At 56.2% G+C, this 20,228-nt stretch overlaps 7 protein-coding genes across 7 annotated transcripts; 5 read left to right on the top strand and 2 right to left on the bottom strand.

Annotated features, from left to right (window-relative positions):
* The first annotated feature begins 2,189 nt into the window (after nt 1–2,189).
* J3D65DRAFT_270573 (uncharacterized protein) lies at nt 2,190–3,249 on the top strand. The gene has a single exon (XM_066794960.1). It carries the CDS (start codon nt 2,510–2,512, stop codon nt 3,137–3,139), a length of 630 nt encoding a protein of 209 aa, XP_066658134.1. The 5' UTR covers nt 2,190–2,509; the 3' UTR covers nt 3,140–3,249.
* Nucleotides 3,250–3,683: 434 nt separating this feature from the next.
* J3D65DRAFT_617788 (kinase-like domain-containing protein) lies at nt 3,684–4,956 on the bottom strand. The gene has a single exon (XM_066799591.1). It carries the CDS (start codon nt 4,806–4,808, stop codon nt 3,849–3,851), a length of 960 nt encoding a protein of 319 aa, XP_066658133.1. The 5' UTR covers nt 4,809–4,956; the 3' UTR covers nt 3,684–3,848.
* A 1,442-nt stretch (nt 4,957–6,398) lies between these two features.
* On the top strand, nt 6,399–7,379 carry J3D65DRAFT_601280 (uncharacterized protein; the record flags this gene model as incomplete). The annotated part of the gene is made up of 1 exon (XM_066798027.1): nt 6,399–7,379. One exon carries the CDS (start codon nt 6,399–6,401, stop codon nt 7,377–7,379), a length of 981 nt encoding a protein of 326 aa, XP_066658132.1.
* Nucleotides 7,380–9,241: 1,862 nt separating this feature from the next.
* On the top strand, nt 9,242–10,890 carry J3D65DRAFT_617783 (GTP cyclohydrolase I). The gene is made up of 3 exons (XM_066799590.1): nt 9,242–9,855; nt 9,912–10,216; nt 10,266–10,890. Exons 1-3 carry the CDS (start codon nt 9,495–9,497, stop codon nt 10,569–10,571), a joined length of 972 nt encoding a protein of 323 aa, XP_066658131.1. The 5' UTR covers nt 9,242–9,494; the 3' UTR covers nt 10,572–10,890.
* Nucleotides 10,891–11,088: 198 nt separating this feature from the next.
* Nucleotides 11,089–13,438, top strand: J3D65DRAFT_656826 (uncharacterized protein). Its single transcript, XM_066802506.1, has 2 exons — nt 11,089–11,339; nt 11,390–13,438. The coding sequence occupies exons 1-2, from the start codon at nt 11,204–11,206 to the stop codon at nt 13,114–13,116; spliced, it is 1,863 nt and encodes a 620-aa protein (XP_066658130.1). The 5' UTR covers nt 11,089–11,203; the 3' UTR covers nt 13,117–13,438.
* On the bottom strand, nt 13,326–15,280 carry J3D65DRAFT_617780 (WD40-repeat-containing domain protein). The gene is made up of 5 exons (XM_066799589.1): nt 15,214–15,280; nt 15,002–15,116; nt 14,894–14,947; nt 13,899–14,840; nt 13,326–13,842 (listed from the first exon to the last, which is right to left on the bottom strand). Exons 1-5 carry the CDS (start codon nt 15,233–15,235, stop codon nt 13,668–13,670), a joined length of 1,308 nt encoding a protein of 435 aa, XP_066658129.1. The 5' UTR covers nt 15,236–15,280; the 3' UTR covers nt 13,326–13,667.
* A 358-nt stretch (nt 15,281–15,638) lies between these two features.
* J3D65DRAFT_601276 (XRN 5'-3' exonuclease N-terminus-domain-containing protein) lies at nt 15,639–20,066 on the top strand (the record flags this gene model as incomplete). Its single annotated transcript, XM_066798026.1, has 2 exons — nt 15,639–15,737; nt 15,786–20,066. The coding sequence occupies 2 exons, from the start codon at nt 15,639–15,641 to the stop codon at nt 20,064–20,066; spliced, it is 4,380 nt and encodes a 1,459-aa protein (XP_066658128.1).
* Between the last annotated feature and the right edge of the window lie 162 nt (nt 20,067–20,228).

Here is a 20,228-nt window from a genome sequence, read left to right as displayed (position 1 = left end):
GTTTCGTTGTTTGATTGGTTCCTCCCATCTGTCTGCTTACCTCACTCCTCCCACACCCACCCCAGACAGAGTACTTGGCCAACACCCCACCTCGCCTCTCTCCGCGCCGCCGCTTACGCTTGGCGCTGTTGTATCCTATCACTCATTCAGTCTGTCCGTTTCGCTTCGTTTTGTCATATTGTCTGAACTGCCTCCCGGTGAGAGAGCCAATCTGTGCGCCCATCAACGCTCGAGGCTCTCTCCCGTTGGCCGCGCGGCTAGATGGGCAGATGGATGGATGGATGGATTGACGGACAGATGCGCGGTCGAGTCACTCACTCATTGTGAATCACCAGCCCACTGCATGTATCAGAGTATCGACGTCTGAGCCAAACGATGCAGCCAGCCAGCCCGTCAGTCAGTCTGTCAGTCATTCAGCTTCGCTCCAGACCAGATGCCGCCTGCAGCTACCCGCGTCGTCGTTCATGCGTTGATTGATTGGTAATGAGAGGCAGAACATCGTTTCGGCTGGAACGACAAGTCAAAGTAGTCATCATCATCATCATTGTGTCGTCGTCGTCGTCGTCGTCGTCGTTAACACAGGCGGTGTAGGTAAGCCTCTGCGCTCCCACACCACACCACACCACACCACACCACACCATACTACCAAGACCCGACGCGCTCCCTCCGGATCCCCGGATGGCGCCTCCTCCGCGATTCCAGCGCAACAGACAGTGTGTGTCGCGCGTTGCGTGCTGTGTGTGCGACACCAACTCTGCTCCGCTCCCTGCCCGCCTGTCCAGCTAGTTTCTCTCGTGCCCTCACTCGTCGTCCTCCTCGGCGCCCCGGGGTTTTTGTAAATCGCGGCACGCATTGGATGGTTGGCATCCATGCGTGTCTCAGTTCGGCTTCGGCTCTTTCTCACGTCTGGCGGCGGCGGCGGAGGCGGTGGTGGTGGTGTTTGTGGTTGTACAGTGCGTCCCCGTCGCGTCGTTCTGTGCAACAATGACGTGAGCGAGCACCGCGCGCGCGGGGTGAGTTGGAAGGATGCCGCCGTCCCGGCCGGCCGTCGTCCGTCCGGATAGTCGGTGTCGGTGTCGGTGGCAGCGTCGGTGGCCGGGACGCTGGTTGGGTTGGGGGCGAAATGGTGGTGGTGGTGGTGGTGGTGTCGAGATGACGTGAGTGCGTGCGCCGATGCTGGCTGGCTGGCTGGATGGATTATTGGATGACGGACTTTGTCGGTGAGCGATGCGCGTGCGGTACGTTCCCTACGCTACTACTACCGCACAGCAGCAGAACGGAGAAGCTTTGAGAGCGAGAGGCCAAGGAAAGAGGCCAGTGTGTGTGAGGAGGTCAGCTCGTCAGTCGGTCAGTCTCTCCAAGTGCGCATGGACGACGTTTGTTTGCGTGTATGTACAAACTCTCATGACAGCTGCATGTCTCTCCTTCAGTCTGCTCGTCTGCTGTGCGACGGGCCCGCCAGCACGTGGATTGAGACAGTCCGCGATTCGACTTCGACAATCGAGCTGCTGTCCATCTTTCTTCGCCCTTTTCCCTGCTTCCAGAGACTTGGGGTTTGGGTTCTGGGAGACTTGGTCGTCTAGAGAAGGGGCTTGACATTTGTTCGAGCCGCTGAACAAGAACTACTCGATGAATCAACGCATCAGTCTGACTTTTGACCATATCACACCACGCTCGTCCATCCACCGTCCTTCCCACCTCTCTAGTCACTGGTTAGCACCAGCAAGCATCGGCACCGGCTCACTGCCACCATCCGGCCAGCCGGGCGGCAGATGACACCTTCACGCTCTCCGGTCCGTCAGCAGCATCATCTGTGGTGGCGGGCGGGCGGGCGGGCGGGCGTCGGACAATTAGCAGTCGACAAGTTCGGCGTCGACGGAGTTTATCGTCGTCCCGGTCCCTCCTCCATGTCGTACCCTGCTGCTGGTTATCCGGCCATGCACGTCGTGCGATACGATGGGACGATGCTGGACAGGGAGCGAGTGCGATTGTGGAACTGCGACACCACCATGACTGCAGGGTGTGGGGTGTGTGTGGGGCGGGGCGGGTTGCTGGACTGGGAGAGGGTACTTGGGGTGGACTTGGTAGGAGATGGTGGGGCGTTGGCTCGAGGGGCGAGTTGTGAGATGGGGGTTCAGGGGTAGTCACATCTAGGGGAGGTGTCAGGGGGGTGTCAGGGCAACGTCAAAACAGATCATTGAAAGCATGGCGTCTTGAAGTTGCTGCGAGAGAATTGTAGCTGATGTCCATTCTTCGGCTACGTGCGGCCGTTGTCATTGACGAGAGACCCGCGCGTTGCATCTCCCCCCTTTCCCCGAACGCCCCTTTCCCAGACTATGGAGCCCATGCGCATCTGTTGCCAGACCACTTGACTTCCTTCAGCACCACCCAAGGACCCAGCATGTCGTCTTGCTTTCCCCATTCCCTGTTCTGGTGATCTCTGATTCGGCACTGCAGTCCAAAACAAAATCAGCATTCGCCCGCCTTCTCCAGCATCAAAGAAAGGCAAATGAATTCACTCACCACTCTCGAACCCCTTCCGACATCAGTACTGCTTGCGGTCCGACCAGCAACTGTTGAACTTCATCCAGTCCAGCGACGAATGCTCCTCATACGTCAACCTGCCACCAAAGCCCCGCGGCAGAATGCTAGGCGGACAAGTGAGGCCCAGCCAATCCGCGATGCGGGGGTTATTCTTGAAGTTCAACGCCGGCCTGATGAGGTCGCGAACGCACAGGCCGAGCAGCAGCCTGGGATCCATGGCGAACATGGTGTCCTCGGCGTACCGCAGGTCGATGCCATCGCCGGTGCGCGCGGCGCACTTGTGGCTGGACGTCGAGAAGCCGTGGGCGGCGCGGAACTCGATGGCGTCCTGCAGCGCGACGTCTTCGATGAGCGCGGGCAGCAGTTGGTATTGCAGCAGGAAGCGGATGACGAAGGGGTCTTGTTGGAGGATCCAGAGGATCTTGTCGGCTTTGGGCTCGACGTAGGCGGCGCCGAGCTCGCCCTTCAGGGGCTCTACTTTGAGTGGGAATTCCATGTTGCTGAGTTGAGGGTGGTTTCTTCAGCAAGAGGTTGGAGAAATTCCCACGGAAAAGGAGCGCAGGGGATAAAGTCAAGGCAGACTGGTGTCCTCTGACCAAGGGTGACGCCTCTCTGCTCCTTTTTATACCCCTCACACCCTACTCTCCTCAGCTTGTTATCAAGACAAACTTGCGCCGGTGTCGAATGCTCAAACTCAAAACCCAATCTAGAAGCAATGGGAACTTCCTCTTGATTGTGGATTCTTACCAAACGCACTTTTCCAAACCATCGGGGTAAGCAATGGATTGATTCCACGGTCAACAATTGTGTCAACATGCGGAGGTACGCAATCTTTGGCCCAGAAAAATTTCCCACTTCCTTGTGTGAGAAGATTTTCATCCGCAAACTCTTTTCAGGGGCGATGTCGTTTCTGCCCTTTTCTTCGTTGACGACGAATCAGACACATCCGCAGAGCTGCTCACTGCCCGGAGTGCGTCAACAGCAGGTAAGGGGGAGGCTTCCGAACAGGAACACCAATGACGAATGTCGGCCGTCGGATAATACGCTGGTCGAGCTCATCGCTGACGTGCAGTGACGAAAATGAGAAGAGCAGACCAGATTCAGAATCGAGACCTCGCAAGAGATCAATTCCAACTGAATGGTAGCTTCAATTGGTTGCCCAAGTGGTATATACACCCATCGCTCATGCTCAACTTTTGGCTCAACGTCCTTCGACATGCTCCAAAAACATACACTCGGCACCAGGGGGCGGCCAAAAATCATCAATCCGCTTGTCTTTTCCAGCCTTTGTTCCTTCACCAAAGTCAATGATCCATGGGCTCCCCAGAGTCCAGTCCACTACCACTGCCGCTCGCCTTGGTCTCGAAATCACCCGTGTTGATGTCTTGCCTCGCCCGCTTCGCCTCGCGGTCGCTTCCAACCGCGTCGGCTGTCTCTGCCCGACGCTTTTCACCCTCCTTGCGCTGGGCGTCTTCGCGTTCACGCCGCCGGGACTCTCTGTCTTGCCGCTCGCGTTCTTTGCGCAGGGCCTTGCTTTCGAATTCGTGCCAGTCACCTTGTAACGTCTCAAGCTCAGAGCGCCTTGGAGGGGGCGATTCTGTAGTAAAGTAAGGATGTTCCAGGACGTCAGTTGCGGTTGGGCGGGCGTCTGGGTTGTACTGAAACATGGCTGCGAGAAGCTCAAAAGCAAAAGGTGTGACTCGGTCCTTGTACTTTTCCTCGAACGTGCTGGGCTTGCGCTCCGTTGGTCGCAAGAGCTCAAACCATTGCATGTCGACAATGCCAGGCCAATCGGCTCGCGTGGGTGTGCCGAGAATGTTGTAAATCTTGTCGAGCTGGTTGATCTCACCACCGTCACCAGGGAAAATGGCGTGTTTTGTGAAAATTTCGACAAGCACACAGGCCGCGGACCAAATGTCGACAGCTGGTCCATACTGTGTCTCGCCAAGGAGGAGCTCCGGCGGACGGTACCAGATGGTGATGACGCGGTTGGTGTAGTCGAGCTTCTTGCGCTTCGCGTAGAAACGAGCCAGACCAAAATCTGCAAGCTTCAACTGGCCAGTGTTGCTGACGAGGATGTTGGCGGCCTTGATGTCTCGGTGAAGTACGCCACGTTTGTGGAGATAGTCGAGCCCTTCAAACAGTTGCTTCGCCAGATCCTTTTTGTGGTAGGCCTCAAGCTTGAAGTGGGGGTGGTTGAGCAGTCCCGTCAAGTCGTGTGAAAGATATTCAAACACCATGAAGCAATCATTGCGCTCGACCATGACCTCTTGCAGCTTGACAATGTTGTCATGATTGAGAGACTGCAGCAACTTGATTTCGCGAATCGCCGTGACTGGGAACTACAATGTGTTAGCCTGGAATGAGCGAAATGCAGATTAAAACTTACTCCGTCTCGTTCACCCTCCATTCGAATCTTCTTGAGCGCAACCTGATCATTGGTGTAGACATGAATGGCCTTGAAAACCTTTCCATAAGTTCCAGACCCCACAACTGATTCGTTTCCGGGCTTTCGATAGTAGACAGAGTCGGATGTTTGAAACTCTGGTTTTAAGACTGGTTTTGGCTTGGGACGCTTCATAATCCTCTTTTCAAAGCGTGGAGCTGGCGGTTTTGGCTCGGGCCTCCGCGCTCTTGGCTCTGGGTGTCTGTATTCGGTGACCTTGAAATCCGTGGGACGGAAAGCCGATGCCCCAGAATCTGACCTCCGATCGTCCCAATCAGACCGCCTATCCCTATCATCTCTTCTGTAGTCGGATCTTCGGTCGTCCATGGCCCTGTAGTCCGGTCTTCTCTCCTCACGATCCGAGTACCTATAGTCTGACCTTCGTTCATCGTACCTGTGATTTGACCTCCTGTCCTCTGCACGGTAGTCAGACCTGCGGTCGTATGGGTCGTAGCGGCGGTCGGCTCGAGGATCGGTTCGAGGATCGGTTCGAGGATCGGTTCGAGGATCGGTTCGAGGATCATTGCGAGGGTCGCTGCGAGGGTCGTTGCGAGGGTCGTTTCGTGGGTCACTTCGCAGGTCACTGCGTGGGTCGCTTCGTGGATCAAATCTTGGCTTGGAGTTTGACGAAGAAACCGGAATGGGTTTGCCCTTGGTCGAAGCAACTTCGAGCACAGATGGCTCCCGTGGTTTTGATGTCAAGTCTGCCTTGGGATTTGATCCAGCTTGCGGTCCCGCTTTTGACTTGAGAGCGAAACTGATTTTGGTGCCACCTTGCCCATGACCACTGTCGCTACTCGGCTTGGTGGGTGGCGGCATCGCCATTTCCTCCTTTGAATTCTGGTCCTCGACCCGCAAGTCCTTTGATGGCCGAAAGGGATTATCCTCTTCATCTACCGGTGACGTCGCCTGATCCGAGACTTGGGATTGGGACGCACCACCGCTCATGTTCATGGCCGAGGGGGCGATGAGACTCCGATGCTTGTCGATGGGGGCACGGCCGCCTCTGCTTCCAGTGGCAGGCGTCCACGACAAGTTGCTGTAATGGCCACGTCCACGGTTCATGTTGGCAGGTGGGGCTGAATACGTTGACGTCGATGGGGGATAGCGGCGATCTGCAGAGTTGTAATGATTACCCCGGTAAGCGCCGTGGTTTCCGCGGTATGAAGCAGGCGGTTGCTGATAGCCAGGTTGTTGTTGAGTGCCATACGAAGGTTGATGGTAATACGAGTTTTGCGATGGAGGATAACTCCCTGGATACGTTGATTGGTTAGGGGAATATGCAGGCGGGGGAGATCTGTAACGCATCAGCAAAAAGGCACGTTCGTTATATCTGAACTGTTGAAAGCTCACCCTTGATTTCCGTAATAAGGCTGCTGACCACTCCAACCCCCTCTGCCGCCGTGGTATGGAGACTGTGACTGAGGCGAAAGATGCGACGGTGTGGCATACGGTGGAGTATTGGAGTAGCTTCGAGTGTCGACTGGAGGCCGGGAGGGTCTTCCCTGGTTGGGATATGGTTCCCGCATCCTTCTGTCCTCGTCGACGGACCTTGCAGTATCAGACTCGTAGCCCGCTCGAGGCTGCGGCGTGCTTCGTCGAGAACCAGGTCTGCTTGATCGGGGTGGATCAAGCTCGCGGGAAGCGCGAGGGTCTGTGCCGTATCTGTGGCGTGCTGAAACCGGTGGCGAACGTGTGCTTCTGCGCCGCGGCGACTGGCGAGGGTGGTGAAGTCTTTTTTCTGACCTCGGAGGAGAAAGTCGCCTTCGTGGAGGGGATAGAGATCGCTTGGATGGTGGGGTCGGCGAACGGACTGGCCGTCGAGATGGCCGAACGTCGGTATCTTTATGCCTCCTCAACAATGACCCAGAAGACGGCTTGTGACCCTTGGTTCTGTCCTCAACAGACGGCGTCCGTCGCCGATTTGTATGCCTTCGAGGAGAGGAACGTCGACGGTGATCGTCCCTCCGTGATGGCTCTCGTCTGTTGGGGCTGGCAGCTCGTTTATGATGTCCCGGAGACGGTGCGCGTCTGGCGTGAGATTCGTCCGAGCGCGAACTTGGTCGTGTCGAGGTGCGGATATGGGAGTCTGGCGATGAGCGACGCGTTGCAGCCCGCTCGCTGCGTGCTGGACGTGGAGAGAAGGTTTTGTCTCCGTGCCTATCCGCTGGACGGGAACGCGAGGGCGGTCCCTCGAGGCTGGGGCTACGGTGGCGCCTCGAGCGCTTGTAATGGTCTTTGGAGATGGGGGGCGTCGGGCTACGTCGTCGTTTTGCGGACGAGGGGGATTCGTGTCGATGCCTGTGTTCGCGTGGAGGCTTCTCTCCGCCGGATTCTCTGGTTCTCCCCAACGGTCGGTAGAGGTCGTCCTTTGGATCTCTTGGCGTAGGGGACCGCCTGTCTCGACTTCTGCGACGCGACCTGCTCCTACTCCTCTCGCGCGACCGTGGGCCCGAGTGGTTGGGTGGACGATTGCGGTGGTGGTGTTCGGGGTATGGAGACTGGCGACTTGGAGCGTTCCTCTCGTGGCCTCGTCCGCGGCGCGCTGCAGCTGGCGATTGTCCCCGCTCTCTCGACGGGCTACCCTCACCCTTGGCCCTGCCTCTGTTCCGTGGTGCTAGTTCCTCGGGTCGCCACTGATCTACCAACGGCGTTGACCCAGCCATAGATGGAGGTCAAGAAGACATGGAGCTCTTTCGAGCAGAATGCAGGTGTCGGGCACGCTTTGCGAGACGCGAAGATGGGAAGACGGTGCACCGAGGCAGCGACTCGGCCCGGCGACGCGGGGTGAAAAAAGGCAAAAAGAAGGGAAGAGCAGATTCGCGCCGGCTTGAGCGTCAGATTGAGCCACGGGCAGCGCGATAGAAGGTGGTGGTGAAGAGCACGAAATGGGTGAGGCTCTCTGCTTCTGACCCGTCCGTCTCCCGAAGCCGGCTAAGCGTAGCCGTCGCGGTGATCTAAGCGGCCTGACGCCGGCGGAGAGTCCCAACGTCAAATCTTCAGAATGTGTCAGTATGGAGCGAAGCGTCGTCGCAGCCTTGGAGTCGAGAGAGCGACTCAATCGATGCCGTCAATCGTGCACTGTTGCTGTGTTTTGCCGCCGTCCGCCGCCCACATCCAAGCTCCGCTTCTCACGTGCCGTCTGCCAACCGCCACATCCAAGCTATCTACGAAACAATGCTGCGCGATTCAAGCCGAACGACTGTGAATCTCGTCCGACTGGCTGCCGGTGCACGGCGTCGTGTGTGGGGATCCTCAATGCAATCAGAATCGGTGCGGCCACGGCAGCTGAACACCTGACGGATGCTGTAGATGTCAAGGAACCTCCACGGCGCGGAGATGCCAAAGACTCGGCTTGGCCTCGACTGTGGCAGCTGGTGTTGTTCTTTCATGAAGCGTCCTCAGCCAGGACCCAAATCGCCCAGCTTACACGTCAATGTACTTGCAACAATGTACCGCTTCAACAGACATTCTTTTTCTCCACAAACGCTCGCTGAAGGCCGGCCAGCCTGGGTTGAGTCGCACGGCGCCCCCATCAATGGTGGGTCAGCTTGAGTCCAGGCTCGAGGTTGGCGGCGGCAGCAAATGCTGTCGTTCGATTCGTTTTGCGATGCGCCGAGACAAGTCTTCAAGCTCAAGGTGACGATGCCTCGGCTGACGACAAAGCGTAGCTGGACTCCCAGCCACCATCTCCATATGCGAAGACACCTAGCATCCCTAGACGAGGGAGCTCACGGCGCGGGTTAGTAGAGCAGAAACTAAAGTCTGAAAAACAGCTTCCATCCGAGCATTCAGCATCCAACTTCCAGCCATGTCCCGCCCCTAGTTGCGGAATGGAAACACCACGGCGCTTCCGCGCAGACCGCCGGGCGAGAACACCGATGCCTCCCATCGCGTATCGCAACGTCAATCTGGAAATGGTCGTCGTAGCAAGGGTTCACCTAGGCCGACCGGTCGAGGCTCAAGGTTCCCGTGAGGGCAGGGCAGTGTGGATGCTGAGCTGTCGCGTTTGTGGTGTCGTCAATGCCGAGTTGAAGGCCGCACCCGGCGCGAGCGAGCGAGGGAGGCGGAGCGAAGCCGTGGTGGCCAGCGCAGGGAAGAATGGCGATGAAGATGGCGAAGGCGTTGGTCCAGAGCTGATGGTGAGGCGGGGGGTGCAGTTAGGTTGTGAGGAGCTGCGGCCAAGACTCGTCGGGTCGGCCAGTGTTGCGGCGGGGAGCCTTCTTGGCGACGTACGGCTCTAACCGCTAACGTCATTTTGGGCTTCGCCGGCGGTCAAACAGAATGGAAAACTCCCGTCCCCCGACGACGGACATGTGTCATAGCATCTTTTCTGTCCCAGGCAGCTTACGACCGACTGCGAAAAAGTGCCCGACCTCGACCTGCGCCCCGTGAGCCATGGCCCTGTAGACTTTGTATCATCGCTCCCGTTTTCCGCTCAACAATACCACCGCCAAATCCACGACCAATCCGGCCGAACCAGTCCCCAAAGAATTTTGCCGCAATGGAACCAGAGCACCCCCAGCCGCTCTCCGCAGTCCCTCCGCACGTCTCCAACGGCCTTACGCACACCGAAGCCAGGGACCGCAAGGAACGCGAGAATCTTTACGCCTCAATCCAGACTTTGAGCAGCGCCAGACAACCCATAGACCTGTCAGCACCGAACGGCGTTTACGCGAAGCCCCAAATACACTCCAAGGTGGATTCGGCCAACGGAAAGGCTGCGGCCGTCAACGGCCTCGACGAGGAGCATGCTCGTGATCCTCGCGACACTGCGGGCCCTCTCACGCCACTGGCAACAAGCAGACCTCAAAGCCCTTTCACACAACACCCGACGATAGACTTTGACGGGCTGAGCTGGCCCAGTGAGAACTCCCTTCCATCGGTACAATGTTCATGACACTGACTGAGGCTACGCCAGGTCTGGGGACAAGGGAGCGCAAAGAAGCGACCGAAGAACAGAAACAAGAGCGTCTGGCAAAGCTCTCTGGCGCAGTCAGGACCATACTCGAATGCCTGGGCGAAGACCCTAACCGCGAGGGTCTTTTGGAAACCCCGGAACGATATGCCAAAGCCATGATGTTCTTTACCAAGGGCTACGAAGAGAATCTTTTTGATATCGTCAACAGGGCAGTTTTCCACGAGGACCACGACGAGCTCGTCATTGTCAAGGACATCGAAGTGTTTTCGCTCTGCGAGCACCACTTGGTCCCCTTCACTGGAAAGGTAGAATCACATTGGCACAGAGATACAACTCGTTGGCTTACTTGCGTAGATGCACATTGGATACATTCCCAATCGCCGCGTTCTGGGTCTTTCAAAGCTTGCTCGGATTGCCGAGATGTTTGCGCGACGATTGCAAGTCCAGGAACGCCTCACCAAGCAAGTTGCCCTTGCTCTCTCAGAGGTGCTCCAACCCCAAGGTGTCGCCGTCGTCATGGAATCAAGCCACCTCTGCATGGTCATGCGCGGCGTTGAAAAGACTACCTCCACGACAACCACTAGCTGCATGCTCGGTGCTATGCGTTCCAGAGCGAAAACCCGGGAAGAATTTCTCAACCTCGTTTTCGGGAGACGCTAGGCGCATCCCAAAATTATTGCATGGTCTTGGATACAATTACCGGTTTGGCGTTACTGCTCGGCTCGAACTCTGGCGTTTGGAGGGGCTACGGTGCTCATCCACCACAATGGCGGGCGGCGGCATGGCTTTGATGCGTGATACATCTTGCATCTGTACTATTAACCACTGCATCCAAGCAGATTTTGCCGTGCCTTTCAACAGGCGCTCAGTCTCCAGTAGATGGAGACTCATCCAGCCTCGCGGCCTCTATACCCCATCTTTCGAAAATGATTTGTGGTAGTCTACTGCTTTAACGAAATGGAACGGGGTTTTTGTCTTGCCGCTTCTATCTTTATGATGTTCACATGCCTTGTCTGGAATCCTGGCATCTATCAATAACGAAGATGTCAGTTTCCAGATACAGAGCACCCCATATTTCTGTCATTTTCACTTCAGTTTACCATGCTTCGAACCAGGTGGCGCTAAACCTTTCTAATCACCCGCTAGTCCTACTTGCGTAACATGGTGTCGGCGAAGAGCTGTGTGTAAGGTATGCTTCTGTTTTCCTCCACCGAAACAGCTTCCACCAAACAACACGCCTTCTCCCTTTGGACAGAACCGAGAAACATCCCAATTTGAACATTCCCTTCAAGATGTTTGGGAAGGGGTTTTCACAGGCCCCCGTCCCCACTGCTGAGAACCAGCAGCAAAATACCTCTGAGGATCATGAGATGACGGACGCGCCCGACGGGGCTTCCAGTCACAGCAACCACCAAATCAACGGCCAAGGTAAGCGGTCTCTACCACGAGCTTTTCGGCATCGAGCTCACGTTTCTCAGACTCTCAGGATCCTAGCAGCTCCAGCGTGAGCGGCAGCAGCCACTCTACCAACAACTTTTCGACTCCATCCTCTTCAAACTTGTCAGAACGACGCAACCATATTCCCCTCTCAGTCTTGGTCGAGGCTCAAGGCAGCTCTGGCAGTCATTTCGTCACCCAACAAGGAACCGGTTACCAACCAGACATCTCCTACCCGGTCGAAGGCAACAGCAGAGCCGCATATGTTGAAGATTATCATGAACCAGAGCCCGCCTACTACTCGGGAAAGGGCAAAGGTAGGGCGACATACGCTGAAGTTCGCCCTCCGACGCCTCCACCCAAGGATCCTCCGGTCCGCTTCACAAACAAAGGCAAAGGCAGAGCCATAGATGTCGAAGAACGTGCTCCCACGCCACCTCCCAAGGATATTCCGATGCAAGATGTTCTCTCGTCGCCGCCGAACGGACCGGTCACAAGCCTGATCTCACCTATGAGGAAGCTCATGGCCCCTGAAGCTACTAGGCCAGGCAAATCGTTCCCTCTATTTGGCAAAGCCAATCTCGCCACCAAGGGCCTCCGCCCACGCGCTTTCAACCTTTTTGAGGCCATATTTAGCCAAAGCGACCTCACTCTCAACGTTGCCAGGCACATGGAAGTCAACGACTTCCTGAACATGTACTGCATCAGCAAGAAGTTCTACTACCTCGTCAACTCGCACATGACTACGTATATGTTGGCCCTCGCACGTGTTCACGCCCCGCTCGCTATGAGAATCACACCGTACACTTTCCGTCGCAGTCTCTGCATCGTTGACCCGGTCCTCCGTCCCCACCCCAAAGACCCAACCCAGCGCGGACGCGTGGTGCCTAGTCCCAAGTGGCTGCAGATGGTGGCCTTTCGGGAAGCCGTCTCTCACGACATTCTTCTTGCCATGGCGCTCGAGGGCCACCGGTTCCCACACCCCATTCAAGAGGTCCTGCTCAAAATGTGGATGCTACTGGATCTTCCGCGCACCGCGCTTCGGCTCAGCTTGATCCGTAACGACCGCGTCTGGCACAATCGCGACCTGTTCGTCGCCCTCATGTTCCTGATGAAGCTCGACATGCGCTTCTCAGACCCTATAACTGGTGACGGCGAGTGCGTGCTCTCCCAGCTGCTCCTGGCGCAGCGCAGCCTCGAGCCACTGTGGGAGGCGCTCCGCGGCTGGCGCCTGAACACGCAGACGGAGCTGCTCACCATGGTTGTCGAGTGGGACTATGCGCCGCCGGGCTTTGAGAACCCCAAGAACCTCCCCATGTTCGGCGTGCCCGCGAGCAAGATCAGCAGCCTTTCGTGCGAGGACTGGACACCGGGCCGCCCGCCGCTATTGCGTCCCGACGAGCTGCTCCTTGGTGAGTGCGTCCGTCGCCAGCTCGACATGAACCGCTGCTTTGTCGACTTCATGCTCTGGGGCTACGTAAACTGGCGCACTGGCGAGCCCATCCCGCTGCCGAACAACGAGGACCTGAAGAGGCGTTTCAAGAACAAGCTTGGCTACGTTGACGTTCTCAAGGGCTACAGGGCTACGCTTGAGGCTCAGCAGGCCGCCCAGAAGTTGCGTGATGAGCAGAAGGCTGCCGAGTCCGAGCCTGGCTCTGCTGGTGCTGCCCCGAGTCACTCTCTGTCTGCTCCAAGCAGCTCTGAAGCCGACACAAGCAACGCTCAGGCTACGCCCAGCCTTTTTGGACCAACCAATATCAGCACTTAAGAAGGACCCAACTCCTGGGCCAGTGGTTCTGCATATCGACTCTGAGAAGCATTGCTCCGTGGTTGGACTATCGCTTACTTGTCTCAAGCAAGCACAGCAAGGAACGGAAGACGCGAACAGAATGCTTGACACAGATTCTACAAGCTGCACAGCACAGGAAATTGAGGGAAGGCATAAGTACGGAAAGGGGGGGGAGTGGATTCAGCTACGCTCATTCGTCAAGCGGTCGGATGGAGTAGAATACAAAGGCCTGCCAAAGGAAACGAAGAGTTGGACAATCTCGAAACCTGTGGGTGGAGGAAAGGCAGACGGCCTTGTTAGGGGAGGTTTTGAAATTTGAATCCCATTTTCAAGTATTGCTAATGCAGACCTGAAGCTGCGTACTTTTGATCCTGCGCTTAGCCAGGCCTTTCTCCTGACGATTAAGCAGGCGCCCCGTTGCTGTGCTTGGCTCTAAAGTCCTGCCTTCTCCCACCTAATGAGTCCCGCCATAACGCCATGCACTTGCGAGCCAGCTCTCGCGCCCTCAACTCGCATCATTTTAGACTTGACTACTCGGAAATGTCTCTGTTCGTCACCTTCTTCTGCGGCGCCTGCACAATGGTCCTCGCCGGCCTGAAAATCTGCAGTTGGTTGTCCTCGGCCGTGGCGAGCATGAACCACGGATCGTTCCGGTTCCAGCTGAAGTCGGTGACGCTGTTGGTGAAGCCACCGTGGATGAAGAGCCTGTTCGTGTGTTGCAGTCAGCAAAATGCGCACCATGTTGATCTATCAATACGTACAGCTCTGGCGGGCCGTCTTCAGCCTCCTCTGGAGTCTGTTCCTCTCCAATCTTGCTGACGTCCCAGAAGTTGATGCGCTTGTCCACGCTGGCGCTAGCAAGGACTGCGCTGTCCGTTGGGTGCCAGTCAACGTTGATGACGGTCTGGGTATGGTTCTCGAGACTATGGAGCTTCTTGTCCAGGAATCGCAGATCCCACAGACCCACGGTGTGGTCGGATGAGCCCGTTGCAACGATGGATTCCCAGTGGGGATGGAATGCCAGGCAGTTGACCGCGTCGGCGTGAGCGTCCTTTCGATGGAGCGCAACCTTGTTCGTTTCTTGGCGAGTGTCGAGGATCTGAAGCGTGAGATCATCGGAGACGGAGCCCAACAGGAAGGGATTGATTGGATTGTGCTGCACATCGTTGACGATGGCGGTATGGTGTTCAAACGTCCTCGCAGGGCGAATCGTCGGGTCGTTCTTGTTGAAATCTCCCTTCGTGTTCCACAGCCTGACGGTGCAATCCTCCGAGCCGGTAGCTAGCCATCCCTCCTCCTGTGGGTTCCAGCTCAGGCCAAAGCCCTCGGCTTCGTGGCCAACCAGCTCAATATCCGGTTTCGAGACACCGCTGGGGTCGGGCTCGCTGCTGTGCTTGGTCCGGTCGAACACGAGGACTCTTCCGTCCGTGCACCATGTGGCAATGAGATTGGGGTTCTGCGGCATGTATCGAGCCTTGTTGATCTCGCTGGGGTGGTTGATGCGCTGGACCGTCGTGAATTGAAAGGGTGTCTTGGCCGCGCCATGGCCGCCTATTTCGCCTTTCTGGGCGTCGTAATCGGATGGGTCAGGAGCTTGTAGGGTGGGTATCTCAATGGAAGCAATGTGAAGGTAGTTTTGGGACTTGGACGAGGTGTGGGTGCCGTATATCAAACGGTGCTTGGCGAGGTTGGAGCCGGGGACTCTGTCATTCTCGTCAGTCGAGGAATTGAGGAATTCTGATTTCATCAGACTTACTCCTGCTTGTCAGGAAGCCACTGCGCTGTCAAAGCAGGCCAATCCAAAGCCTGGCTGCCTGGGTGTCAACTTTTCGTCCGAGTCGTCATCGAGAGCGGCGCAACTCACGCAAAGAGGACGTCGTAGAGAAAGGGCGAATTCTTCTTCCACATTTTGTATTCCTCGTTCGCCACCTTTGCTTCAACGAGCTCCTCGTCCGCCTCGCGGGCCTGCTCCTCGGGATCTGTGATTCCAACGCGCATAAGCAATGTCTCCAAGCTTCGAATAAAGTGTTTCTGTGTATGGAGAATGGAAGAAGGAGAGCAGCAAGTCCCACATACCCATCATCCTGCGATCTTCCATAATTGCGAGTGGCAGTGGTTTGTGGCGCGGAATCGAACACGATGGTGTTGAGGCGGACGCGCTTGCAGCTGTCGGACGCGTGAAGCTCATCTGCGCCGGCTGATCCCCGGAAGATCGGCAACGTGCCGCACGGGCCTGGCGGCCGGCGATGATGTTAGCTGCCCTGCCTGGGGTCGCCTCCGCCTTTCCTTCTCTCTCTTCGAAGACTCCGCGTCGAGATCAAGACACCCTCGACTACACGCTCGTGTGGTCGTTCATTCTTGCTTTCGCTTTATTCGCTCAAGCGCCTTCACTTGGGCCATCAGTTATCCCACCGCCATATTGTTTCTCTCCCCGCAGCCCAGCTGCGTCAACAACTTCGCTTCTATTCTGCGTCCGTTGACATCCTTCCTACACTGGCATCATGGGTGTTCCCAAGTTTTTCCGATGGCTTTCTGAGCGGTATCCGACCATCTCCCAGCTCATTGCGGAGAATCGGATACCAGAGTTCGATTGTCTCTACGTGAGTCAAAGCTGGCGGCGCCGTTCCTATTGCTAACCAATTGCGCAGCTTGACATGAACGGCATCATCCACAATTGCACGCACAATGATTCGGACTCGCCGACCCACCGCATGTCTGAGGACAAGATGTTCATCGCCATATTCAACTACATTGAGCACCTGTTCGGGAAGATCAAACCCAAACAGCTTTTTTTCATGGCGATTGATGGTGTCGCACCCCGCGCCAAGATGAACCAACAGCGTGCTCGTCGCTTCAGGACTGCCCTGGATGCAGAGCAAGCGCGGGAGAAGGCCATCAAAGAGGGCATCGAAATGCCAAAGGAGCCCCCTTTTGACAGCAACTGCATTACACCCGGAACGGAGTTCATGGCCAGGTTGACGAGACACCTCAAGTATTTCGTCAATAAGAAGGTTTCAGAAGATGTAGACTGGCAAGGCGTGGAGATTGTCCTTTCCGGCCACGAGGTTCCTGGCGAAGGAGAACACAAGATCATGGAATACATTCGCCAAGCCAAGGCGCAACCTGGATACGACCCGAACAGGAGACACTGTCTTTACGGTCTCGATGCCGACCTGATCATGTTGGGTCTGCTGAGTCACGACCCACATTTCTGCCTTTTGCGCGAGGAAGTCACTTTCGGACGGCAGAATCAGAAGAAATCCAAGGAACTGGAACACCAAAACTTCTTCTTGTTGCATCTCTGTCTTGTCCGCGAGTATTTGGAGCTGGAATTCCAAGAACTAGAAGAGCCTGGTGCCCTGGACTTTCCTTTTGACATGGAACGTGTCATCGACGACTTCATTCTCATGGCGTTTTTTGTTGGAAACGATTTCCTTCCCAACCTCCCACATCTTCACATCAACGAGGGAGCTTTGGCGTTGATGTTCAACGTTTACAAAACGGTGTTGCCAAAAGCGAAGGGCTACATCAACGAGGGCGGCGTTATTAATCTTGAGCGATTGGCGCTTTTGTTGGACGAGCTTTCTCACGTGGAATACCGCTTTTTTGAAGCGGAAAATCAAGATGCTGCATGGTTCAAGGGCAAGCAAATGGGACGCGAGGACGTCATGGAGCGTACCAATAGGCGCGGCCAGGTCGTCATGACGTCCAACCAAAAGGAGCTCTACAAGAAGGTCAAGCAGTATGTCAACAACCGTCCCCCGAGCGGCGCGGCCCAGCCTCTCGATCTCTCCTCAACTTTGCCTGCCAGCGATCGAAAGTTCGTTGAAGAATTAGCAGAGAGTCTTCGCTTGCCGTGGAAGACGGTGGATGATGATCAGGGCGAGCGTCACATTCAAGTGACTTTCCCTCCAAAGCCCGAGGGCGATGATGAGGAGGAGGAAGAGGAAGACGATGAAGAGGCTCAGACCGCCATCTTCCGCGTTTTCAAACGCTACGACAAGGCCAAGGTTGAAGACCTCTCACCTGGTGACGTTCAAGCAGCGATGGAGAAAAAGTACGAAGAAAAGTACCAAGACTGGAAGAACAACTATTACCAGTCCAAACTTGGCTGGGGGGTTGACAACGAGGAAGAAATGAGGAAGCTGGCGGAGAACTATGTGCAGGGATTGCAGTGGGTCCTGTACTATTACTACCGTGGTGTGGCTTCTTGGCCCTGGTACTACGGCTATCATTACGCTCCCATGATCTCTGGTAAGCTCGAGTGTTCTACACACACAGTGTTGGAAGTGCTAACAGCATCTGCAGATGTCAAGAAGGGTCTTACTGCGAACTTGAACTTCAAATTGGGTCAACCGTTCCGGCCCTACCAGCAGTTGATGGGTGTCCTTCCCGATCGAAGCAAAACGATTGTCCCGACTGCCTACCACGACTTGATGACAAACAAAGATTCTCCGATCATCGACTTTTATCCGCGCGACTTTGAACTGGACATGAACGGCAAGAAGATGGAGTGGGAGGCCGTGGTTAAGATCCCGTTTATCGAGGAGAAGCGCTTGCTGTCTGCCATGGCAACGAAGGAGACCCAACTCTCCGACGATGAACGCCAACGTAACGAATTCGGAGTGTCGTTGAAGTTCACTTATCAACCAGAGTTGGACTTCGTTTACCCATCTTCGCTACCCGGAATTTTCCCAGACCTTGCACACTGTCACTGTGTGGAGAACATCTTCGAGTTGCCTACCATGGAAGGATTGGACTACTATGTCGGTCTCGTCGACGGCGTCAAAATCGGTATTGATGCTCTTGCCGGTTTCCCAAGTCTCAAGGTCCTTCCCTTCCACGGCGCCCTGGCGTTTCACGGCGTCAATGTCTTTCAACAGGAGAGTAGGAACGAGAGTATGGTCGTCACTCTCCTGGGCACTGAAGAACGCAACAAGGTCTCTGATGCACAAAAGAAGCTTGGACAAGCAATTCACGTTGGTTATCCCTTCCTGCAAGAAGCCAAGGTCGTGAAGGTTTCGGATGAGCTTTTCGACTACGTGGAGCAGGGCGGTCAAGTCATTTCTATCCCCCATGGCCCGAAAGAAATTTCGGACTGGAAGAAAAAGTCAGACCGTATCGAGAGCTTCTACAACAAGAAACTGGGAATTGACATTGGCGATGTCGAATCGGTGTTGCACGTCGACATGCTCAAGGGGCTCAAAAAGGAGCATGATGGCGCGACGGTGAAGGAGTACGGCGTGATTTCTGGCCTCGAGACGGATTACGCGTCCCAGGCCATCGTTGACCAAGTTGTCAGCGCTGACCAACGTTTCTTGGAGAGGGCCGCGGTGCCCATCGCAGAGGAATTCCCCATCGGCTCGCGCGCCTTTTTCCTCGGCGACTTTGCCTACGGGCGACCCTTGGAGGTCCTGGCTCACCATGACGACAAGGCTGAATGCTGGGTCTTGACGATGAAGGGCAAGGAGAGAGACTTTGGAAAAGAAGTCGTCAAAAGAGTCGAGTCTCAGCAAGCCTACCAGCCATCATACGCCGTTGCCAGGCAACTGAGGATGAACCCGTTGGCCTTGAGCAAGATCACGTCAGCCCTCTCGGTCAACTCGAGTGGTCTGCGGCTGAATCTAGGCCTGAATCTGAAATTCGAGGCCAAGAAGATGAAGGTCTTGGGTTATTCTCGCAAGGGAGAAACTGGTTGGGAGTACAGTCCCAAGGCCGTGAATCTCATCTGCGAGTACATGGTCAAGTTTCCGGAGTTCTTCGCAGTCATCCAGGCGAACCCTAAGGGGGACATGTACGAAGATACGGACTTCTACCCCGAGGACATTGCCAAGCAAAAGATGAAGGAGATTGGAGCATGGTTGAAGTCGATCGAATCGAAGAAATTCCAAAAGGTGCCGCTGGAAGCCGAGCAACTCGACTCGGACGCGGTCAAGGAAATTGAGGCTGCTGCCGACGAGAACCTGGCCAACTCGCCTCCTCCAGAGGGCAAAAAGATCAGGGGCGTCCCTCGCCAGGCGCTCCTGAAGCCGACTGACGCGGAGCAAGTGATTGGCTCTCAAAGGTTCACCCTTGGCGACCGTGTTGTCTATGTGTTGGATTCTGGCAGAGTCCCCATCGGGCAGCGTGGCACTGTCATTGGCATGACACGCACTGCCAGGACGACTTTGTTGGACGTCGTCTTTGACACTACTTTCATGAGTGGCACTTCGCTTGGAGATAGGTGCACCCCCTTCCGTGGCTCCACCGTTCCGAACACTGCAGTCCTCAACCTGAGCGAGCGACAGTGCGTGGCCATGTCGACTGCAGCCAGCGCCAAGCGTCCAAAGTCGACTCCCCAGCCTCTTGCGTATGGTGCGCCTGTTGCTGCTGGCGGCCAGGGACAGTATGTGCCGGCCCCGGTACCTGCACCGCTGCCAGGCTCATTCACCGGTGCTCTGCGTGGCAACGGTCGAGGAGGCGCGCGTGGTCGCGGTCGCGGAGGGTTTGCCTCGCCTATTAATGGCAATGGCGTGCAGGCTCCCCAGCAACAGGTACAGTCGCTTCCGATCCGCCACTCCGCCCCGCCGACAGGCGAATCCAAGGCAATGAACGGTGCGCCATATGCGAGTCGCGGTCGAGGCGGAGCGAACGGGACTTTTGCGCCGCGCGGAAACGGATTTGTGCCGCGCGGAGGTCGTGGAGGTGGTGCAACGCAGGCGAACCGAGGCGGTTACACGGTGGTTGACAATGTGGACGAGGGGCTGGTTAAGAACACCGTCCAGTTCACGCCGCAGAACTACAACTTTGCAGCTCCGCCGGCGAGCCTGGACGCGCCTGCAGGCCGCGGCCGTGGCAGGGGCAGAGGTGGTTTCAGGGGAAGAGGTGCGGCAACAAGGGGACGGGGTCAGGGTCAGGGACAGGGTCAGAGTCAGCCGACTACGCAATAGTGGTCAACCGGGTGTCTGGAATGATGCGGAATGATGACGGAGGTAGTGCAATTGAAGAATTGGAGGGGGCAATGAGTGGCCATAAAGTGCATGCGTAAACATCAAGCAATGGTGACAAGTAAACGGCCAGCAAGGGCGGCGAGATGTTTTGGAGAAGGGCAG

The sequence above is a fragment of the Phyllosticta citribraziliensis genome (assembly GCF_038025025.1).
Source record: "Phyllosticta citribraziliensis strain CPC 17464 chromosome Unknown J3D65scaffold_3, whole genome shotgun sequence".
Taxonomy (NCBI): Eukaryota; Fungi; Ascomycota; class Dothideomycetes; order Botryosphaeriales; family Phyllostictaceae; genus Phyllosticta; species Phyllosticta citribraziliensis.
This window is presented reverse-complemented; position numbering and strand designations above follow the sequence as displayed.

Coding starts and splice junctions, on each gene's coding strand:
- J3D65DRAFT_656826 (XM_066802506.1), top strand. CDS start 11,204: ATGTTTGGGAAGGGGTTTTCACAGGCCCCCGTCCCCACTGCTGAGAAC. Junction 11,340..11,389: donor CCACCAAATCAACGGCCAAG/GTAAGCGGTCTC, acceptor CACGTTTCTCAG/ACTCTCAGGATCCTAGCAGC.
- J3D65DRAFT_270573 (XM_066794960.1), top strand. CDS start 2,510: ATGAATTCACTCACCACTCTCGAACCCCTTCCGACATCAGTACTGCTT.
- J3D65DRAFT_617788 (XM_066799591.1), bottom strand. CDS start 4,808: ATGGTCGAGCGCAATGATTGCTTCATGGTGTTTGAATATCTTTCACAC.
- J3D65DRAFT_617780 (XM_066799589.1), bottom strand. CDS start 15,235: ATGGAAGATCGCAGGATGATGG. Junction 15,117..15,213: donor GGAAGATCGCAGGATGATGG/GTATGTGGGACT, acceptor TTGGAATCACAG/ATCCCGAGGAGCAGGCCCGC. Junction 14,841..14,893: donor TGGCTTCCTGACAAGCAGGA/GTAAGTCTGATG, acceptor CGAGAATGACAG/AGTCCCCGGCTCCAACCTCG.
- J3D65DRAFT_617783 (XM_066799590.1), top strand. CDS start 9,495: ATGGAACCAGAGCACCCCCAGCCGCTCTCCGCAGTCCCTCCGCACGTC. Junction 9,856..9,911: donor TGACGGGCTGAGCTGGCCCA/GTGAGAACTCCC, acceptor AGGCTACGCCAG/GTCTGGGGACAAGGGAGCGC. Junction 10,217..10,265: donor TGGTCCCCTTCACTGGAAAG/GTAGAATCACAT, acceptor TTACTTGCGTAG/ATGCACATTGGATACATTCC.